This window comes from Pseudopodoces humilis, chromosome 30 (assembly GCF_049639895.1).
Source record: "Pseudopodoces humilis isolate 2021_Gansu_Grassland_sample_001 chromosome 30, ASM4963989v1, whole genome shotgun sequence".
Taxonomy (NCBI): domain Eukaryota; kingdom Metazoa; phylum Chordata; class Aves; order Passeriformes; family Paridae; genus Pseudopodoces; species Pseudopodoces humilis.
The window spans coordinates 1,355,749-1,377,245 of record NC_142229.1 but is presented as its reverse complement, the minus strand read 5'-3'; the positions used below and the strand labels follow the sequence as shown (position 1 = coordinate 1,377,245).

Here is a 21,497-nt window from a genome sequence, read left to right as displayed (position 1 = left end):
AAGTCCCTTTTATATTTTTATTTTTATTTATTTTTCCCCAGCATAAGGCAAAAAAGCCGACCCTGAAAAACACACTGAGATCCACAAAAAAAAAAAAAAAAAATTAAAAAAATGATGTAAACGATTTATCTTCCAAAAAAAAAAAAAAAATAGAAATAGAAATAAAATAACCTCCCCCCGCTGGAGGGATGCTCCAAGAGGCTCCTTTAAAACAGAGGGTGTGAGGCTGAAGACAGCTCCAGAATTCCCACACTTTTGGCTTCTTTTGGGGCTTTTTTCCAGCTGTTTCTGGTTTTTCCTGCAGGAAAACCCCCTCACAAAAAATAACAATCAAAATAAAACCTCCCAAGGATGAGTTTGTGCAATTCCTGCCCCGATTCTCGGCTAAGGCAGCGAAGTCCCTGCGGTTTGTGTTTAGAAAAAACACATCCAAACAAACCAAAAAAACCAAAATGAAAACAGAAAACAAAAAAACCTACAAAGAACTCCAAAAAACCTCCCCAAAAAACCACAAAAAACTAATCAAAACACCAAAAAAAAACCCCAAGGAAAACAAAAAAACACACCCCAAAGAACCCCAAAAAAACCCAAAAAACAAACCAACAAAAAAACCCAAATAAAACCCAAACCCCCCCCCAAAAAAACCCAACAAAAAAGCCCTAAAAAACCCCAAAAAACTCCAACCCCCCCCAAAAAACAACAAAAAAAACCCAATAAACCCCTAAAAAAAACCCCCAAAAACAACAAAAAACCCAAAACCCCAAAAAAGCCAAAAAACAAACCACCAAAAAACCCAAAAAAAACCCAAAAAAACCCCCCAAAAAATCCAGAAAAAAAAACAAAAAATCCCCAAAAAAAAAAAAAAAGCCCCCCCAAATACCCCAAAAAAAAACAAAAAAACCCAAAAACCAACAAAAAACCCTCTAAAAAAACCCCAAAAAAACCCTCAAAAAATCCAGAAAAAACAAAAAAATCCCTAATAAACAAAAAAAAAATCCTCCAAAATATCCCAAAAACCAACAAAATAACCCCTAAAAAACCAACAAAAAAAACCTCTAAAAAAACCGCAAAAAACCCTCAAAAAATCCAGAAAAAACAACAAAAAAATCCCTAATAAACCCAAAAAATAAAATTAAAAAAAACCACCCCAAAAACAAAAAAAAAACTAAAAAAACAAACAAACAAACAAAACACAACCAAAAAAAACCCTAAAAACCCCTAAAAAAAACCCGAAAATAAAAAGCAGAAAAAACCGAAAGGCGGCGGCGGTGGTGGCGATCCAGCATCTGGGTTTTTTTGGGGTGAAAAGGGAGGGATTTCGTTCAATTTCAGCTCTCTGAGGGGGGGCTCTCACTCCATGATTGGCGCTGGGAAGCCAAGGGGGGGCTCAGGGGGTCTCGAAGCCCACGCGGAAGCCGGGCTGGGGGGGCACCACGGCGCCGTTCTGCGCCTGCGCCGCCTGCACGCCGTAGCCGGGGCCCATCCACGGCGCTGAGGACTGGCTCTGCCTGGGTGGGGAGGAAAAAAAATCCGTCAGGAATTCTTAAATTGTCCCTGGGGTTTGTTGGGAAGGGGTTTGGGGTGGGGGGGTTTGGGGTGGTGAGGGGGTGCTGTCGCTCGATGGGGTGTTCGCGCCTCGCTGCGGCTCGGAGGTGCGAAAATTACAACCCAAATGGGATAAAAATTGGGATTAAAAACGCTCAGGAGTCACCCAAACCTCCATTGGGATGTCCCCACTCCACAGCAGCTCTGAGGTGAAAAAATCACTTCCCAAAAGGGACAAAAATTGGGATAAAAATGCTCTGGAGTCACCCAAACCTCCATTGGGATGTCCCCAGCCTGCTGCAGCTCAGAGGTGCAAACATCACTTCCCAAAGGGATAAAATTTGGGATAAAAACTGGGATAAAAATTGGGGTAAAAAAGCTCTGGATTCATCCAAACCCCCACTGGGATGTCCCCACTCCACTGCAATTCTGGGGCGCAAAAATCACTCCCAAATGGGATAAAAATTGGGATAAAAACACTCAGGAGTCACCCAAACCTCCACTGGGATGTCCCCAGCCTGCTGCAGCTCTGAGGTGCAAAAATCACTTCCCAAAAGGGATAAAAATTGGGATAAAAATGCTCTGGATTCACCCAAATCCCCATTGGGATGTCCCCAGCCTGCTGCAGCTCTGAGGTGAAAAAATCACTTCCCAAAAGGGATAAAAATTGGGATAAAAACACTCAGGAGTCACCCAAACCTCCATTGGGATGTCCCCAGCCTGCTGCAGCTCTGAGGTGAAAAAATCACTCCCAAATGGGATAAAAATTGGGATAAAAACACTCAGGAGTCACCCAAACCTCCATTGGGATGTCCCCAGCCTGCTGCAGCTCTGAGGTGAAAAAATCACTTCCCAAAAGGGATAAAAATTGGGATAAAAATGCTCTGGATTCACTCAAACCCCCATTGGGATGTCCCCAGCCTGCTGCAGCTCAGAGGTGCAAACATCACTTCCCAAAGAGATAAAATTTGGGATAAAAACTGGGATAAAAATTGGGGTAAAAAAGCTCTGGATTCACCCAAACCCCCACTGGGACGTCCCCACTCCACTGCAATTCTGGGGCGCAAAAATCACTCCCAAATGGGATAAAAATTGGGATAAAAGCACTCAGGAGTCACCCAAACCTCCATTGGGATGTCCCCACTCCACTGCAGCTCTGAGGTGCAAAAAATCACTTCCCAAAAGGGACAAAAATTGGGATAAAAATGCTCTGGATTCATCCAAATCCCCATTGGGATGTCCCCACCCCTGCTGGGATGTCCCCACCCTGCTGCAGCTCAGAGGTGCAAAAACCACATCCTAAAAGGGGTAGAAATCTTCTGGATTCACTCAAACCCCCACTGGGATGTCCCCACTCCACTGCAGCTCAGAGCTGAAAAATCACTTCCCAAAGGGGAAAAAAATTGGGATAAAAATGCTCTGGATTCATCCAAATCCCCGCTGGGATGTCCCCACTCCACTGCAGATCTGAGGTGAAAAAATCACTTCCCAAAGGGTTAAAAATTTGGGACAAAAATGCTCTGGATTCACCCAAAGCCCTGCTGGGATGTCCCCACCCTACAGTAGCTCCAAGGTGAAAAAATCACTTCCCAAAAGGGATAAAATTTGGAATAAAAATGCTCTGGACTCACCCAAAGCCCTGCTGGTTCCAGGCCTGGCCGTAGACGCCGTAGGCGGGCACTTGCCAGCCGTTGGGCACGTACTGGCCCAGCTGGGCACCCCCGTACCACTGCCCCCACTGCCCGTAGGCCGGCGGGTAGCTCAGCTGGCCCTGGGGACACACATGGGGCAGCACTCAGGGAATTGGGAATTGTTTGGGAATTTGGGAATTCTCACTGCATCCCTGATAGGATCTGCTTGGTCCAAGCTGGCTGTGGATGCTCCCAGGCCAAGCTTTGCTGGGAGTTACAGCCCTTCCCAATATCCCAAAAACCCTTCCGGACAGCCATCAAATCCTTCCCAATATCCATCAAACCCTTCCCAAAATCCGAACAAACCCTTCCCAATATCCCATCAAACCCTTCCCAAAATCCCAACAAATCCTTCCCAATATCCATCAAACCCTTCCTGATATCCCAACAAACCCTTCCCAATATCCATCAAACCCTTCCCAATATCCCATCAAACCCTTCCCAACATCCCATCAAACCCCTACCGATATCCATCACACCCTTCCTGATATCCCATCAAACCCTTCCTGATATCCCATCCATCATCCATCCATCATCCATCCATCATCCATCATCCATCCATCCATCATCCATCCATCATCATCATCCATCCATCATCTATCCATCATCATCCATCCATCATCCATCCATCCATCATCCATCCATCATCCATCCATCATCCATCCATCCATCATCATCATCCATCCATCATCCACCCATCATCCATCCACCATCCATCCATCCATCCATCATCCATCCATCCATCATCCATCCATCCATCCATCCATCCATCATCCATCCATCCATCATCCATCCATCATCCATCCATCATCCATCCATCCATCATCCATCCATCATCCATCCATCATCCATCCATCCATCATCCATCCATCATCCATCCATCCATCATCCATCCATCATCCATCCATCCATCCATCCATCATCCATCCATCCATCCATCCATCATCCATCCATCCATCCATCATCCATCCATCATCCATCCATCCATCATCCATCCATCATCCATCCATCCATCCATCATCCATCCATCCATCATCCACCCATCATCCATCCATCATCCCTCCCTCACCCACCCCTCCCTCCATCCCTCCACCATCCATCCATCATCCATCCATCATCCATCCATCCATCCATCCATCATCCATCCATCCATCATCCACCCATCATCCATCCATCATCCATCCATCCATCCATCATCCATCCATCCATCATCCATCCATCATCCACCCATCATCCATCCATCCATCATCCATCCATCCATCCACTCATCCATCCATCCATCATCCATCCATCATCCATCCATCCATCATCCATCCATCCATCATCCATCCATCATCCATCCATCCATCCATCATCCATCCATCATCCATCCATCATCCATCCATCCATCCATCCATCCATCCATCCATCCATCATCCATCCATCATCCATCCATCCATCCATCATCCATCCATCCATCATCCATCCATCCATCATCCATCCATCATCCATCCATCCATCATCCATCCATCATCCATCCATCCATCATCCATCATCCATCCATCCATCCATCCATCCATCCATCATCCATCCATCCATCCATCATCCATCCATCCACTCATCATCCATCATCCATCCATCATCCATCATCCATCCATCCCATCCCCACTCCCCAGCCAATTAACAGGGTGGTTAATTAGCTCCTCAGGAGCTGCCTGACCTGCTGGACAGGGCTGACCATGTCGGGTGTCTCCTTGCCCCAGTAACACTTCACCACGTGGCCCTCGATGGTGGTGCCGTTGACGGAGACGATGGCGTGGGCAGCGCTCTCGTGGGAATTGAACCTGTTGGGATGAAATCGGGAATATTTCTTGGGATATTTCTTGGGAATGACTCCGTGCTGTGATTCTCCCTAAATAAATTGGGGAATTCGGCAAGGAGAGCAGTAAATTCATTGATTTTTTTAAACTATTTTATTTTTAAATTGTTCTTTTTTGCTGATTTTTTTACTAAATGGGAAAGATTTGGGTTTCGTTAATTTTTAATTTTTTACCGTTCAATTTTTAACGTTAATTCGTTAATTTTTGACTTTTAAAATTTTTTTTTATTGATTTTAACTGATTTTTTTATTAAATGGGAAAGATTAGACAACTTATTAATTTTTAAACTTTTAAAATTGATTTTTTAATTAATTGTTTTATTAATTTGGAAAGTTGGAAGTCATCATTCATTGCAAGGAAATGAAGGGATCTTCCCATTAACTGGAGAAGGAAATGAAGGGATCTTCCCGTATGACAAAGAGCCCTGTTCCAAGTGGAACTAAATTTCTGGGATTTTCCCCACTTTTTATGGCCATGATCCCTCCTCAGAGCAGAGGGAGCAGAAATCCTCTGATCTCTCTAATCTGGGAGTGTCCAGTGACTGCTCTGGGCTGACAAAAGTCCCACATGACCAAGGGCCCTGTTCCAAGTGGTTTTTTGGGATTTTTCCCATTTCATTACAGCCATGATCCCTCCTCAGAGCAGAGGAAGGAAAAACCCTCTGACTTAGGATGGTTTAGTGACTCCTCTGTGGTGACGTGTGACCAAGGGCCCTGTTCCAAGCGATTTCAGGGATTTTCCCCATTTTTTATAACCCCTCCTCAGAGCAGAGGAAGGAAAACCCCTCTAACCTGGGAGGGTTTAGTGACAGTGGTGACTGAAGTCCTGAAGGACCAAGGGCCCTGTTCCAAGAGATTTCAGGGATTTTCCCTGTTTTTTATGGCCACGATCCCTCCTCAGAGCAGAGGAAGGAAAACCCCTCTAACCTGGGAGGGTTTAGTGACTGCGGTGACTGAAATCTTGAATGACCAAGGGCCCTGTTCCAAGAGATTTCTGGGATTTTCCCCATTTTATTACAGCCATGATCCCTCCTCATAATGCTCCTCAGAGCAGAGGCAGGAAAACCCCTCTAACCTGGGACACCCCCAGCCCCAAGCCCACTCCCACCTGACGAAGGAGTATCCTTTATCCGGGAACACTCGGATCTCCATGATCTGCCCGAAGGGGGAGAAGGTCTGGCGCATCAGCTGCTCTGGAGCAGGAAGGACAGAGAGCAGCGTGAGGCAGCCGTGGGGACAAGGGGACAGCTGCCACGGGCTGGGGCCACACGTACCTGTGAGGCCCGAGGTGACGCCCCCGCAGTACACGGTGCAGTTGCTGGGGCTGGACTGAGTCACCACCTCGTCGTAGGACAATTGTTTGGTGGTTGCTGGAAGAGATTGGGTGGGAATTTCAAGGGGTGGGATGGGAATTGCGGGGGAATTTTAGCCCTGACTGGCACAGGATGGTGGGAACAACCTGCAGATCTTCACAGGGACACCTCAGAGCCCTTTCCAGGCACTGAAGGGGCTCCAGGAGAGCTGGAGAGGCACTGGGGACAAGGGATGGCGGGACAAGGATGCAGGGAATGGCTTTAAAATGGGAAAGGGGAAATTGGGGAGGGATACTGGGAAGGAGTGAGGGTGGGGAGGGGCTGGGATGGAATTCCCAAAGCAGCTGTGGCTGCTCCATCCCTGGCAGTGCCCAAGGCCAGGCTGGACAGGGCTTGGAGCACCCTGGGATGGGGGAAGGTGTCCCAGCCCAAGGCAGGGGTGGGGTGGGATGGGCTCTGAGGTCCTTCCCACCCCAAAATCTCAGGGATCCCCCACCCCAGGAGCTGGCAGGGCACAGGGTGGCCACCTACTCTCATAGGTGCTCTTGGGAGCTGGAGGTTTCCTGGTGGCCCAGTTGGTCCGGATCTGCCGGCCCCCGAGCCACTGCCCCCCCATCTGCTGGATGGCGTTCTCGGCGTCCTGGAGGAGAGAAAAACCCCGCTGACCCCACTGCTGGCACCCTTCCTGTGGGTCAGAGCCACGGGACTGACCCCACTGCCCTCCTGAGCGACCCTGGAAGTGTCCCAGGCTGGGCTGGACGGGGCTTGCAGCACCCTGGCACAGTGGGAGGGGTCCCTGCCCCAGCAGGGGTGGCACTTCCAGCTCCTTCCAGCCCAATTTGTTGTGGGATTCCGTGATTTCCATGGATTTACAGAGGGAGAGAAGCCTCCCCCCGTTACAGGCAGGGAAAGCAAAGTGAAAACCAGCTGGGCAAGATCCAGACTGTAAGAGATTGGAGAGGGAAATGAAGGGATCTAATCCATTTACTCAAGGAAGGAACACAGATCTTTCCCATTTATTAAAGAAATCAATGAAAGGATCCCACCCATTTACTGAATGAAGGGATCTTTCCCATTTATTGAAGAAGAAATGAAGGAATTTTTCACGTTTTCTGAAGGAATCTAACACCTTACCCATTTATTGAAGGAGGAAATGAAGAGATCTCTCCCATTTATTAAAGAAGGAAATGAAGGGATTTTACTCATTTATTGAGGAAGAAAATGAAGGGATTTTACTCATTTATTGAAGGGAAACAAAGGGATTTTTACCCATTTATTGATAAAGGAAACAAAGAGCTCTTTCCCATTTATTGGAAAGGGAAACTAAGGGATTTTACCAATTTATTGGAGGAAAATGAAGGGATTTTACCCATTTATTGATGAAGGAGGAAATGAAGGGATTTTACCAATTTATTAAGAGGGAAATTAAAGGATTTTACCCATTTATTAAGAGGGAAATGAAGGGATTTCACCCATTTTTTGGAGGAAAATGAAGGAATTTTCCCCATTTATTGGAGGAAATGGAGGGAATTTACTCATTTATTGGAGGAAAATTAAGGGATTTTACCCATTTATTAAGAGGAAAACAACGTGATTTTACCCATTTAATGAGGGAGGAAATGAAGGGATTTTACCCATTTATTAAGAGGGAAATTAAAGGATTTTACCCATTTATTAAGAGGGAAATGAAGGGATTTCACCCATTTATTGGAGGAAATTAAGGGATTTTATCCATTTATTGGAGGAAATGGAGGGAATTTACTCAATTATTGGAGGAAAATGAAGGGATTTTACCCATTTATTAAGAGGAAAACAAAGAGATTTTACCAATTTTTTGAGGGAGAAAATGAAGGGATTTTAACCATTTTTTGGAGGAAATGAAGGGATTTTATCAAGAGGAAAATTAAGGGATTTTACCCATTTATTAAGAGGAAAACAAAGTGATTTTACCCATTTATTGAGTGAGGAAATGAAAGGATTTTACCCATTTATTAAGAGGGAAATTAAAGGATTTTACCCATTTATTAAGAGGGAAATTAAGGGATTTCACCCATTTATTAAGAGGAAAACAAAGTGATTTTACCCATTTATTGAGGGAGGAAATGGAGGGATTTTACCCATTTATTAAGAGGAAAACAAAGTGATTTTACCCATTTATTGGAGGAAAATGAAGGAATTTTATCCATTTATTAAGAGGGAAACAAAGGGATTTTACCCATTTATTGAGTGAGGAAATGAAAGGATTTTACCCATTTATTAAGAGGGAAATGAAGGGATTTCACCCATTTATTGGAGGAAATTAAGGGATTTTATCCATTTATTAAGAGAGAAATTAAGGGATTTTACCCATTTATTGAAGAGGGACATGAGGGATTTTACCCATTTATTAAGAGGAAAACAAAGTGATTTTACCAATTTTTTGAGGGAGGAAATGAAGGGATTTTACCCATTTATTAAGAGGAAAACAAAGTGATTTTACCCATTTATTGGAGAAAATGAAAGGATTTCCCCCATTTTTTGAGGGAGAAAATGAAAGGATTTCCCCCATTTTTTGAGGGAGAAAATGAAGGGATTTCCCCCATTTTTTGAGGAAGGAAACAAAGAGCTCTTACCCATTTATTGAAGAAGGAGACGAAGCCGTAGCCCTTGGACTTGCCTGTGGCCATGTCCTTGACCACCCGTGCGTCCCTAAAAGCACAAAGGGAACCAGCTCAGCTCCACCTCTCTCCTCTCCCCTCCACCAGCACCACTCCTTGTCCACACACAGCTTGGCTAAAGGAGCAAAATTAAAACTTAAAACGTGAAAATCAAGAGATTCCCCGAGAAATGGCTGCGTTTTACAGGCTGGGAAAGGCTCCAGATCACTGCAGGAGCTTGCCTGGCTCTCTGGAACCATCCAAGTTTTAAAATCTTATTTATAAGATTTTTTTTTTAAAAAAATAAATCTCATTATTTATTTGCCAACACGTTCTACCTGCTCGTTGCAAATGTTAAGTAGAAATGAACAGAAAATCAAAATAAAAAAATAGGAATTGAAAGGCATTTGTGGCCTGTTGGCTGAATTCTTTAATTCTTGGGTTTATATATTATAAAATATAAACCCAAGAATTAAAGAATTCAGCCAACAGGCTAAATAATATAATGATATAATAAAATTAATTAAATAATATAATTATATATTATTTATATATAATAATAATATATAATATATAATAATACATCAATAATATATAATGTAACATTAATATAATAATATATTCTTATAATATGACAATAATATATTATATATAATAATATATAATAATGTATAATATATAATAATATAATAATATATAATAATATATAATATATAATAATATAATAATATATAATAATTTAAAATTATTTTATCCTTATTTAAAATAAAATAAATTTTATTATTAATAAAATTAATAAATTTTATTAAAATTTATTAATTTTAATAAATTAAAATAAATTTAATTTCATAATTAAATTAAATTCTTTAATTTATTCTGGGCTAAATTTTGAGAGACTGATATTTCAGAAATTACTGAAGAAAAGAAAACACACTTCAAGTCTTAAAACCACACATCAGACATCATTATCAAACAGGAGTGACTGGAACTACGAGGTGCAGAAAAAAAAAAAGGGGAAAAAGGAACAAAATTGATAAAGGTAAATAAAACTACAACGTTTCTTCACTGGGAAATGTAACCTGTGGTTCACTGCGGAATTCTGTCCATTCTTCAGAACAACAAATCATGGAAGGGAAATCAGAGGGGGCAGAGAAACCAGCAGAGCACGGGCACAGCACTGAGAAGCCACAACAGGCAGAAAGTTCGTTAAGGCTCGGAGGTTTTAAGCCTAATTAACAGTAATTCTGGCACCCACAGAGCCAGATGCCTGAGGAAAATCCCTCTCCAAAGCAGCAGGAATGTCTGTTCTCTGTTAGAGCCGCCTTTTTTTTAATTTTCCCAGAATTTGGGTCCAGTGCCCCAAATTGCCAGGAAAAGCCACTCTGGGGAGCTGAGCTGGGCTTGCTTGAGAGGAAAAGGGGGAAAAAACGAAAAATTTGGAATAAAGACTCAACAATGAGTGAAAACATGAGCAGAGTGAGCACAAAGGGAGGGAGAGGATGTTTGACAGGGATTCAAACCAGCCAAGAATTACCCCCATTTCTCTCTGTGCTGATCATGCCTCGAGGTCATCAATAAAAACGAGTTTAGCACCAATAAAGATTCAAATAAAAAGAAATCAATCAGGAAATGTTCCGTTAGCAGCACAATTGCAGAGCCTGGTCACTGATGAACAGCTGAAGTTCAATCCCTTGTTTTTCCAGGTTAAATTTAAATAAGGAGAAAATCTGGGTCCTTTGGGGCTTTGGAATGAGAGTTCAAAAGGGAGAATTCTGCTTTTTTTGGGGGAAAAAACTTGAGCTTCAGGTTGGATGGTGAGTCTGGGGCAGCATGAGCATCACTCCCCTCCCATCAAAACCAGGCAGGGAGAGCTCTTGAAGGGAGAAAACTCTTCCAGGAAAGATGGGACAAAGGGCCTGTCCCCAGCTCAGGGGTCAGGAGGGAATTCGGGGGCTCTGGGGGACTTTTCTGGAAGGTGCTCAGTGACACCAGGGAGGGGGAAACTCTCACAGCAACATCCTGCCTGCTCCGGTTCCTGCCTGATCCCTCCTGCATCACTCCAGCTGTTCCAGCCCCTCATTCCTTCTCTGTGGAGGATGGATTCCCCAGAGCCTCATCCCTTCCATCCTGACACATCTGGCCACAGGATGGATTCCCCAGAGTCTCATCCCTTCCATCCAGCCACATCTGGCCACAGGATGGATTCCCCAGAGCCTCATCCCTTCCATCCAGCCACATCTGGCCACAGGATGGATTCCCCAGAGCCTCATCCCTTCCATCCAGCCACATCTGGCCACAGGATGGATTCCCCAGAGTCTCATCCCTTCCATCCTGACACATCTGGCCACAGGATGGATTCCCCAGAGTCTCATCCCTTCCCTGCAGCCACATCTGGCCACAGGATGGATTCCCCAGAGTCTCATCCCTTCCCTGCAGCCACATCTGGCCACAGGATGGATTCCCCAGAGTCTCATCCCTTCCATCCTGACACATCTGGCCACAGGATGGATTCCCCAGAGTCTCATCCCTTCCCTGCAGCCACATCTGGCCACAGGATGGATTCCCCAGAGTCTCATCCCTTCCATCCAGCCACATCTGGCCACAGGATGGATTCCCCAGAGCCTCATCCCTTCCCTGCAGCCACATCTGGCCACAGGATGGATTCCCTGGAGTCTCATCCCTTCCATCCAGCCACATCTGGCCACAGGATGGATTCCCCAGAGTCTCATCCCTTCCATCCTGACACATCTGGCCACAGGATGGATTCCCCAGAGCCTCATCCCTTCCATCCTGACACATCTGGCCACAGGATGAATTCCCTGGAGTCTCATCCCTTCCATCCTGACACATCTGGCCACAGGATGGATTCCCCAGAGCCTCATCCCTTCCATCCTGACACATCTGGCCACAGGATGAATTCCCTGGAGTCTCATCCCTTCCATCCAGAGCCCCTGGAGCCCTCCCTCAGCTGCACTCAGGGGATGCATGAAGTAAAAATCACATTTATAAAACTTCTTAAACCTTCTAATAAAAAGGAAATCAAGCTGGCATGAAAAGAGGAATAAACTGGAACTCTTGAGAGGGAAAAAAAAAAAAACCCCAAACAACAAAAACCAAACTTACTTCAATTAAATGCTTCACTACCCAACACTCCAAAGCGCTCTACGTTCTTACACCACCAAGAAACTCCAGTGTCCAGTACAGACAACACTACGAGGAAAATTCGTGGTTTACCTTTGGAGCAGGGATGGAGGGGCTGCTCCTGGCTCTGCTGCACCCTGGCTGGGACAGGCTGGCAGGGACACTGGGAACGTCCCTGCCCTGCTGGGACCAGCTCAGCTCCTTGGCCCAAAGGGCTTGGATGGATGTGTGGGGTCTCAGGACAAGGTGATGCTGCCCCAAGGTGCTCCAAAGAAAGGCTCATTTTGAGGGAAATGGGAATTAAGTCCACAAAAAACCCCAAAAAATGTTGGCTAAGGGTGGCTGGCACCAAACATCCGGAGCGCCGAGGGAAATGCACGCCCCAGGGGCAGGATCTGGATTTCCCAGCTTTGCTGGGAGAGCAGAAGAGGTGGGATGAAGGATGTGGCTGTGGGAGCAGGAGTGTGGTCCCTGCTCTGCCACAGTGTCACTCAACACAAAGCTGAGACCTTGGTCTGCCCTGAAGAAGGACTTACGAGATTCTTCCAAAGGGAGCAAAGGCTGCTTTGATGTCTTCAGTTGTGATCTCAGGGCTGAGGTCTCCGACAAAGACGTGGAAATGGTCTTTGGGGGAAAAGAGAAAGGAGGATTTAGTGCTTGAAGATGCCCCCTGAGCAGAAAAGAGTAAAAAAAAAACTCTTCTTAAGAAACCCTTTATTAAAACTCCAGCTGTTATTCAAAATACATTGTTAAAAAGCACAAAAGCACATATTAAATACCACAAAAAACAGTATTAAATGCTACAGGAAGAGCAGAGTTTGCTGTGGAACAGAATTCCTGCTGTTCCTGACAGACCCTGTGCCTGGCAGGGCCACAAGTCAGTGATCTGAAGGACACACGTTTCTATCTTGAATTTTACAAACTGCTTTTAAGGCCTGCCAGCATTTTCTGCACAGATCTGAGACTATTTACACCTCATGTGCCCAGTGTCCAGGGAAATCTCTGTCTCTGTGCCAGCACTAGGCTGTGATGTGGAATCCTGGAATGGTTTGGGTGGGAAGGGATTTAAAAACCATCCCAGGGTGCTCCTGGGACACTGCACAGTGAAGGGGGACTGAGGGCTCAGGACGGAAAGGGGATCCCTTCCTGATGAGAAACAGGAACAAAAGGCCTCAGTCCCAGGAGTTTTCCACCTCAGCCCACCAAAGTGTGACACAGCAGGCACCAAACTCCCTCAGGCACTGATGGGGTTTAGCCCACTCCAGCCTGAAGTTCCAAGAATTTCTCCACAGAAATTGTTGGGAATGATGGAACCCGTCCTGGAAGGAGCCTGGATGCTCCTTGAGGGAGATGCTCAGTGTGCCTCAAAAATACAGAATGAGGCATTTTGGGGTTTAATTCACAACTGCCCAGGTACCAAAGAGCCACGGATTTGCACCAAACCCCCTCCTGATGCTACAGGGAAATGGAAGTCCTTCCCTAAAAATTCAATGGGAAAAAACCAACCCCCCCCCAAACTTAGCATCAGGGAACACCCTGGAGATCCACAATTTAATGTTTAAGAAGACACAATTAACTTGTAAACACTGTGTGATGGCAAAGATCAGACCTGCCCTGAGGTTTAATTAACACAGACGCAATAAATAATTAGGATTCCAATCAAAACCATTCCCACAGAGCTCTGTGTGGTGCATTTCAGTTTCACAGCTTGCACAGCTCGGGGCACAGGTGACACTTACTGCTGGTGTCTTTCTTCTGGCTGCTGGGGGTGGTGGCCCAGTTCACTTTGACCTCCTGCAAACGGGAATCACACATCAGATTTGGCAAATCCCTAAAAAATCCCAAAAAAGCTCAGACACCCTCAGTGCTCAGATCTGACCCTACAGGGGGCCCCATGTGCAAAGCTGGGGATAAAACTCAAGTTTAAGGTATTTTTTATGGGAGAGGGTTTGTTCTTAAATGAACAGGGCTACAGCTTCCCTGCTCTGGGGGTGTTCACCTGCAGAGGAGAAGGATCCAGAGCCCCTTGCAGGGCCTGAAGGGGATCCAGGAGAGCTGGAGAGGGAATGGGGACAAGGGATGGAGGGACAGGACACAGGGAATGGCTCCCAAATGTCTCAGGGGTGACTGTGAAGAGGATGGGGACAGGCTCTGGTCAGTGGTGCCCAGGGACAGGGTAAGGGACAACAGGCACGGACTGAAACATGGGAAGTTCCTCCTGAATATGAGGAAAAGAAGGAAAATATGAGAGAAAATATGAAGGAAAACTTTCCTTTGAGGCCTGGAACACACTGTGGTATCTGCTCAGCAGACATCAAAACCCTGCCTGGACACTACCCTGTGCACCCTGCTCTGAATGAACAGCACGGGATCGTCTCCAGAGGGGCCTTCCAACCACTCTGCAATTCTGGGATTTTTCTCCCAGTTCCACATCCTCAGCTCCAAGTTCCTCCCAAAACACTGAACTCCTCCCAATGCTCTGAACTCCTCCTCTCCATGCTCTGAACTCCTCCCAAAGCTCTGAACACTTCTCCATGCTCTGAACTCCTCCTCTCCATGCTCTGAACTTCTCCTCTCCATGCTCTGAACTCCTCCTCTCCATGCTCTGAACTCCTCCTCTCCATGCTCTGAACTTCTCCTCTCCATGCTCTGAACTCCTCCTCTCCATGCTCTGAACTTCTCCTCTCCATGCTCTGAACTCCTCCTCTCCATGCTCTGAACTTCTCCTCTCCATGCTCTGAACTTCTCCCAACACTGAACTCCTCCCAAAGCTCTGAACTCCTCCCAAAGCTCTGAACTCCTCTCCATGATCTGAACTCCTCCTCCCAACACTCTAAACTCCCCTTCTGAGTTGTGTCCCACTAAGATCTCCACCCCAAAGCCAGAGTCTGGCATTTGCAGCACATCCCCTCCTTTCCCAGCAGGATTTCCCCCTGGAATGCCCCCAGCCCCTGGCACATCCCGTTTTCCCCCCAGACTCTGGGCATCCCCTCCTTTCCCAGCAGCATTTCCCCCTGGCACAGCCTGTTTCCCCCCCAAACTCTGACATCCCCTCCTTTCCCAGCTGGATTTCCCCTGGCACTTCCTTTTTCCCCCAGACCCCGACATCCTTTCCCATCAGCATTTCCCCTGGCACTTCCTTTTTCCCCCAGACCCTGATATCCTTTCCCAGCAGGATTTTCCCTGGCACATCCCATTTTCCCCCCAGACCCTGACATCCTCTCCCAGCAGGATTTCCCCCTGGAATGCCCCCAGCCCCTGGCACATCCCGTTTTCCCCCAGACCCTGACATCCTTTCCCATCAGGATTTCCCTTGGCACATCCCATTTTCCCCCAGACCCTGACATCCTCTCCCAGCAGGATTTCCCCTGGCACAGCCTGTTCCCCCCAGACTCACCCCGGAGCACAGCAGCTTACCTTACCCATTATCTTCCTGCCGTTCATGGCAGCCAGGGCCGCGGCCGCGTGCCGGTGCTCGTAGAACTCCACGAAGCAGTAGGGATCATTGCCAGCTGTCTGAGACAGGAAACGAGCCCGGGATTAGGGATACAAACCCGGGATTAGGGATACAAACCCGGGATTAAGGATACAAACCCGGACTCTGGCTGCTCTGCTCAGCCTCTGACACCTCAACAACCCCCCACAGACAGGTTTTCTGACTCTACGAGGACCAACAACGCTCCCACAACTTTCAATTCTGCTTTGAAAGGTAAAATTATGGTAAAGAATTTTTAAAACCTCATTTGCAATCCTCTCGTGACTTAATGAATTCATTGGCCCCATGTGGACAGGTTTCCTGACTCTACAGGGACTAACAATGCTCCCAGAGCTTTCAATTCTGCTTTAGAAAGAGTAAAAAATTACGGTAAAGAGTTTTTAAAACCTCATTTGCAACCCCCTCATGATCTAATGAGTTCATTGTTCCTCTCCATGTCCACCCGTCCTTAAATTAACCACCAGGCACGTGAAGAAACGATGCCAAAAACACCTGAGTGTATGTCCAGATGTATTTAAGGTGTTCGTGGCCTGTTTCCAGAGGAATTCCCAGAGCCACAAGCACAGCCTGGGGCCAGCAGCCCTGAGGAACAGGGAAATCAGAGGATTCAGGCTCTTACATCCATGATCATCTTGCAGTTCTTGCAGGGTCCGATCTGGCTGAACAGCTGGAGGATCAGAGCCTCGGTCACGTCCCTGGAGAGGTTCCCCACGTAGCTGAGGGTCAAACACAGGCATGGACACGGATGTTGGACACACTGGAACCTGGAAAGGGGTCTGGGAGCAAGGATGAAGTGATAGGAAAAGGGGGAATGGCTTCCCACTGCCGGAGGGCTGGGTGAGATGGGATATTGGGATGGAATGAGGGTGGGGAGGGGCTGGGATGGAATTCCCAGAGGAGCTGTCTGCCCCTGAATCCCTGGGAGTGTCCCAGGCCAGGCTGGACAGGGCTTGGAGCAATGTGGGACAGTGGCAGGTGTCCCTGCCCATGGCAGGGGTGACACTGGATGGGTTTAATGCCCCTTCCCACCCAAACCATTCCGGAATTCCGTGACTCCACGAACCTGACCTTCCAAACTGATTTCCCACTGCAGAGACTCCTGCTCCCACATCCCTACAGCGACTTCCCAGTACAGAAATTCCAATTCCCATATCCCTACACCATCACTCCTGCCCCAGCAGCACTTCCCAGCTGCTGTTTGCCCACCTTTTACACGACATTTGGTTGGTTCCTTCCAAAGGCCTCAAGTTTTGGCAACATCAGCTCTGCCAGGAATACCTGAGGCCAACGTGCTTGACTGCACACATTCCCTCAGCCTCCCCAAGCACCAACACGTCCCAAATCCCCACTCCCACCTGGGATTTTGGCTTCCTTGGCCACCGAGCCCATCTGTGACCCACTGGTGGCTGTTTTTGTTGTTGTTGTTGAGCCCAAGTCACGGGATTTTTATAAAAAGCCCAGCGAGAAACCTCAGCCGCCGAGGTGCAGCCGCAGCTTCCTGCAGAGGAACGTTCCGTGGGAAACCTCTGCCACGGGAATCCCGGCCAAATCCCAGCCCTGACACCACAGCTGCTGCCAGAGGGGCAAAGGGGCTGTCAGAAAAACACCAGGAGCAAATCCAGGCTCTGCTTAGGCTCCTGCTGCTGCCACAGGGATGCGCTCTGAGGTTTGGTTATGTGGCAGTGTGAGAGTTTTCTGTCAGGAATGGCTCGTACACCAGCTCTGGGTTAATTATTTGGACAACGGTTTAAGGCAGGATTGGGTTTTAAAAATCCTTCTGATCTTAAAACCTTAAAAAATGAGGGATTAGAGCACTCCATTAAGGTAATTAACACCAGGCCATTCTCCCACCAGCAAGTCCAACTGAGAGTGGGATCAGAGAGGTTGGAAAAGACCTCCAAGATCATTGAATCCAACATCTGACCCATCAGCACCTCGTTAACCGGAGCAGAAGTAGCAAGGCCTCTCTTTGACTCCCTTTTTTTAATACTGTAATTATTTGGATAACAAATCAATGGAAGCACCAGAGTGATGAGCCTCATGTGACCTTCTGGATCTAAATTAATTAATTTGTGACTGGAAGGTGCCCAAACAGGGTGTCCACCCCTGACCTCTGCTCTGATGGGATTTCATCCCAATAAACAGGCGTCTCCTGAAATATTCCTGACCTCAGCACTGGCTTTAGCAGGTTTTAGGGAAGGGATTCCCAACAGCCCCACGAATCTCTGCGTTCCTGAAGGATCCACTGCAGGAATATTTGTGTGTTCAGAGTGTGCCAAGGCGGGTGGGGAACACCCAGAGCTGCGACACAAACCATTCCCTGGCTTTTCCATGGAATTTTGTTGCAGCTCCACAGACAGGCAGGATGCAGAGCAGCTGGACCTTGTCCACTCACACACAAATAACCCAGCAGCCAGGCAGCACCAGGTAACACCAGGAGAGCTCAGCCCTGGCTCCTCCTGCACCTCTCCCACCCCTCTCCTGCTAATTGGATGAGAATCCAATTAACGAGTCGGTTGATGACTCTGCAGATGAAGGGCTGCGTTATCCAAGTTTATCTTGAGAAGCCAAAGCCAACTGCTGCCAGCGCTCGTGCGTGCTTCAGACCACAAATTATTTTAATTTAGGACACGTATCCCACGTGCATCCACGGAAAACACAAACAACAGGAGTCTGTCACCTCCAAGGCTGCTCTGCAGATCCATCATCTGCTGCTGGAGAGCGGCAGTCAAGGAAGGGATCTGTCTCTGGGAGAAGGAGCTGCCTCTCCAGGAATTCATTTACACGAGGGAAAACAGCTCCTAAGGGAACACAGGGCTCTGCACCCCACCCCACTGACACGGGGCAGGTGGAAAAGGCAAAAACAAGGAGTTATTTCCAGGAGTGTCTGCAATCCGTTCCAGAAAAACAACTGGGATGTGTTAAGGCAGGACAGGACAGGGTGCAGAGGGTTGAGGGAGCCCCAAGATCCACAGCTGGGGGTGGGTTCTGGAGCAGAAATCCTACAGAAACCCCAGTGTGAGCACGGGTTTACATCCACTAAAGATCACCTGAGCTGCATTTTCTGTCTTGGACTGCTCCTCACTGACACGAGTGAGGTGGAAAAGGCAAAAACAAGGAGTTACTTCCAGGAACATCTGGGAAGGAATAAACAGGGTGCAGAGGACTTTGGGGGCCACACAGCTGAGGGAGCCCCAAAATCCACACCCGGGGGGGATTTCTGGAGCAGAAATCCTACAGAAACCCCGGTGGGAGCATGGATTTACATCCACTAAAGATCACCTGAGCTGCACTTTCTGCCTTGGACTGCTCCTTCTAAACCTGAGTGGTGACACCCAGCTGGTGACAATCCCCTGTGTGACCCCACAAAGTCCCTGGGAGGGAGGCAGAGAAATCCCACCCTGGATGTTGCTGAGTCCTGAGCTGTGCTTTAAGGTGATCCTGCAGGTCTTTTCCAGCCTCAGTGATTCCCTGGATGTTGTTCAGTTCTGAGCTGTGCTTTAAGGTGATCCTGCAGGTCTTTTCCAGCCTCAGTCATTCCCTGTCCCTGCCACCAGCTGCACATGCTCCAGGACATGGATTCCTTGGCACTCACCGAGGCCACCAGGGCCCGCATGGACCCTTGGGATGGGGGGAAAACATCTTCCCAAATAAACACACAAACACACCAGCAGCTCTGTGTTTGCAGAGGCCAGGAATAGCTCCCAAAACATGGGAAAACACCGGGATTGGGGAAGCAGAGAGTGGTCAGTGCTCGGGACAGCTGGGGTGAGGCACGTCGGGGTCTTGTTGTCCTGTGGTCACTTGGCCAAGTTGTTTCTCAACCCCTGGGGAGGGGCAGCAATCCAAGGGCACAACATTCCCTCACCTTGGAATTTTTCCCTCTCTCCCTTCTGTCTTTCCTGCTGCACTGGAGAACAAGGCTTCTAGAAGTGGGATGGGAAGACTGGAGCCTGATTTCCCTCATCCAAACAAGGGAAAGTTACTCCAGGTAACACCAGCCTGGGAAAAAGCACAGCCCAGGTGTGCACAGGAGCAGCACCTTTTGCTAAAATCCAACCTAAACCTCCCCTGAGGTGGCTTTGTAATTCAGTCCTTGGGAAGCAACAGGTTCAGATTGTGCTTTGAACAGTGGGACAAGCATTGGATTCATGGGCAACTCCTGCTCATTCACACGGAGCTGCTGAGCAGGGCAGCGGGGCTCCAGCTGTTTGCCATGTAGCCCCCCACACCCCCCGGGGGAAAATCCAGCCAGTTTGCTCACAAAAAACCTACATGGATCATGCAGAATGACAGGATCCTCACCATGGAATGGTCTGGGGTGGAAGGGATTTGGATCATCCACTTCTATCCCCTGCCATGGGCTGGGATGGAGAACACACACACCTTCCAGACCCCCTTTCCCTCCAGGTGTGAGCGTGGATGTACCAGGGAGGGGGACACACCTTCCACACTGCCTTTCCCTCCAGATGTGACCTGGGATGGACTGGGGAGAGGGCCACACACTTTCCAGACCCCCTTTCTATCCAGGAGAAGGGGGGACACACCTTCCGGACCACTTTTCCCTCCGCATGTGACCTGGGATGGACTGGGAAGGGGGACACACCTTCCAGACCCCCTTTCTATCAGATGTGAGCTGGGATGTACTGGGGAAGGGACACACAGCTTCCACACACCCCTGTCCCTCCAGATGTGAGCTGGAGGCCCAGGGTAACGCCCGGAGCGTAGGGCAGGCCGGCGGTGCCCAGCACTGGGAACGGGGAAAGGGCAGGAATACCGCGGGAGCCGGGCTCCCCTCGCTGCCGGAGGGGGCCGGCTACCCCTCAGCCCCGGGCGGGGGTCGCTCCCGCAGCACTGCGGGCGGCTGAGGGTCCGCGGCGGAGCCCTGAAGGGCCCGTCCGTGAGGCGACCCCAGGCCGCCCCTCCCCGCGGAGCCGGGAACAATAGGCGGTCTCGCCCCCTCCCCACTCACAGGGTCTTGGGCATTTCATCCTCCATGGCGCCGCCGCCGCGGGCCCCGGCTCTTCCCGCCCGCCGGGGCGGCCCCGTGAGCCCTGGGCAGCCCAGGCAGCCCGAGCGGCGCCGGCCCCGCCGGCGGACGGTCCCGCGGCGGCTCCTCGCAAGATGGCGGCGGGCGGGCGGGCTGAGGGGCCGGGGGGCGCGGGGGCGGGAACGCGCGTGCGCGGGGAGAGCGCGGGAACGGCGCGGGGACGCGCGGCCGCTCCGCGCATGCGCGGCCGTGAGGGGAAGGCGAGGAAAGTGGTGAAAATTGATTTAAAATAAAGGCCTTAAAAATAAAGGGGTGAATAAAAATAAAGAATAAGAATAGTAATAAAAAAAATCCGTTAAAAGAACGCAAATTAACATTAAGGAATTAAAAAAATCATTAAAAGGGGTTAAAACCACGGTGGAAAGGGATATGTGGGTCAGGGACATGCAGGCACCAGGAACGGGAATGAAGGGGAATTAAAGTAAAGGGTTTAAAAGCAGAGGAGCTAAACGAGTTTAAAAAGGCGTTTAAAATGAAAAAGTTTAAAAATTACAGGATTAACAATGAAAGAATTGAAAGTCACGGTGAAAAGGGACACGTGGGCATCGGGAACAGCGTACAGGGGAGGAGAAATAAAGTTTATAAAATACAGGGACTAAAATAAAAAATTACGAAAATAAAGTAATTGAAATAAATTAATTAAAATTTATTAATTAAATTAATTTGAAATGAAGGATTTTAAAATGAAATCCTGAATGAAATGAAAAGTGAAGGGTTAAAAAGCGGGGTGAAAAGGTTAGTGTGGGGACCAGGAGCACAGGCCTTGG

The 21,497-nt window shown here is 48.0% G+C and overlaps 1 protein-coding gene across 2 annotated transcripts; it reads right to left on the bottom strand.

Annotated features, from left to right (window-relative positions):
• Positions 1–1,272: 1,272 nt before the first annotated feature.
• Positions 1,273–20,769, bottom strand: TIA1 (TIA1 cytotoxic granule associated RNA binding protein). Of its 2 annotated transcripts, XM_005532251.3 has the most exons (12): positions 20,653–20,769; positions 16,300–16,396; positions 15,602–15,700; positions 13,924–13,978; positions 12,721–12,808; positions 9,020–9,095; positions 6,939–7,047; positions 6,369–6,464; positions 6,203–6,287; positions 4,936–5,059; positions 3,177–3,316; positions 1,273–1,508 (listed from the first exon to the last, which is right to left on the bottom strand). In XM_005532251.3, exons 1-12 carry the CDS (start codon positions 20,676–20,678, stop codon positions 1,388–1,390), a joined length of 1,116 nt encoding a protein of 371 aa, XP_005532308.1. In that variant the 5' UTR covers positions 20,679–20,769; the 3' UTR covers positions 1,273–1,387. The 2 variants fall into 2 exon arrangements, with proteins under 2 accessions (XP_005532308.1, XP_087924356.1); XM_088068230.1 differs by lacking the exon at positions 20,653–20,769 and having other exon boundaries at positions 15,602–15,696; positions 16,300–16,390.
• Positions 20,770–21,497: the final 728 nt, after the last annotated feature.